Here is a 1,107-nt window from a genome sequence, read left to right as displayed (position 1 = left end):
GGGTCGAGAAGCTTTAGGGTGCTATGGATATTAGCATTAGTTGGATTGGATTGGGTTGGTTCTTGATTGTGTCATTTTGAGAGAAAATGTGTGTGTAGGGGGAGGGGGAGGGAGGAGATACTATTTCACCCAGCCAAACCCTAATCTGGAGAGGAGATTTTTTTTTAAGACAGAGACGCATTTGAACCCATCGACAGTCATATTATAGTACTGAGAACATTAAAAAGCACATGCCCACCCCACCTCCTCCTCACACAAAAACATTTCATTCATCCAAACCCTATTCTGATGAGCAGATTGTTAGTATTTTTTTAAAGAAAAAGACGTAAGTGGACCCATTGGCAGCGTATTATTATTGTACAGCGAGAAAAAAGAATCACCCCTTCCCTCCTCTCTCCCCCACCCCCTCCCATACACCTACATACCTGGAGCTGGGAATACATCTTCAGTTCAGTTCCAAGGTCAAGTAATGTAAAATTTATTTTTTTTAAACGCATGAGGCGTACACGCACTCACCGTGGTATAGCTTTCAATAGCCTTGCGGTAGTCTCCATTCTTGAACAGGGCATCTGCCTCGGCTTTGTAGATCTCATAAGTTCCTGGAAGTCCGTCCGACTCATCGTCTCCGCCAGCACCGTACATTATTAGTTTGTTTGCTTGTTTGTTTACGTTTCTCTTTTAAAAAATTGTCTTCCCATTCATCAATAAATTAACACAAGGAATTGTTTTCCACTTTTTTTCACGGATCCGGGGTATATCCAACTTCAGCTTAGTTTAGGTATTGATAAAGTATTGTCTAACTACCCTTAGTTCCTCCGATGATGAGCCAGAAAAGAGATGTCCAAAGTGTATCTTGTGTATAGACATCTATTGCAGGTAACTGAGAAAAAATGAAGGAAATTCTTACACGACGCAAAATGTGTTCACTTCTATACTCTCATGGTGCGCCGGTTGAATTTCTTCTTCCGGTTAGGTAGGCCTATGTGTCGATAGTATGTGGGATTACTTGCTTGGCAACGAGAGAGAAGGAAGGAAAGTGTGAAGGAGATGGGGTGGAGAAAGGGAGAGGGACTTAGAGAGCGACCAGTTAGTGGCCCGGGGGGGGGG

At 43.1% G+C, this 1,107-nt stretch overlaps 1 protein-coding gene across 1 annotated transcript in view; it reads right to left on the bottom strand.

Moving 5' to 3' along the window:
* Positions 1 to 944, bottom strand: part of LOC101853543 (tetratricopeptide repeat protein 25) — a gene marked incomplete in the record, with an annotated part of 26,495 nt that extends 25,551 nt beyond the window's left edge. The window contains 1 exon segment of the mRNA XM_013081013.2: positions 516 to 944. Coding sequence (XP_012936467.1) covers positions 516 to 642 — 127 coding nt within the window.
* Between the last annotated feature and the right edge of the window lie 163 nt (positions 945 to 1,107).

This window comes from Aplysia californica, unplaced genomic scaffold, assembly GCF_000002075.1.
Source record: "Aplysia californica isolate F4 #8 unplaced genomic scaffold, AplCal3.0 scaffold00111, whole genome shotgun sequence".
Taxonomy (NCBI): Eukaryota; Metazoa; Mollusca; class Gastropoda; order Aplysiida; family Aplysiidae; genus Aplysia; species Aplysia californica.
This window is presented reverse-complemented; position numbering and strand designations above follow the sequence as displayed.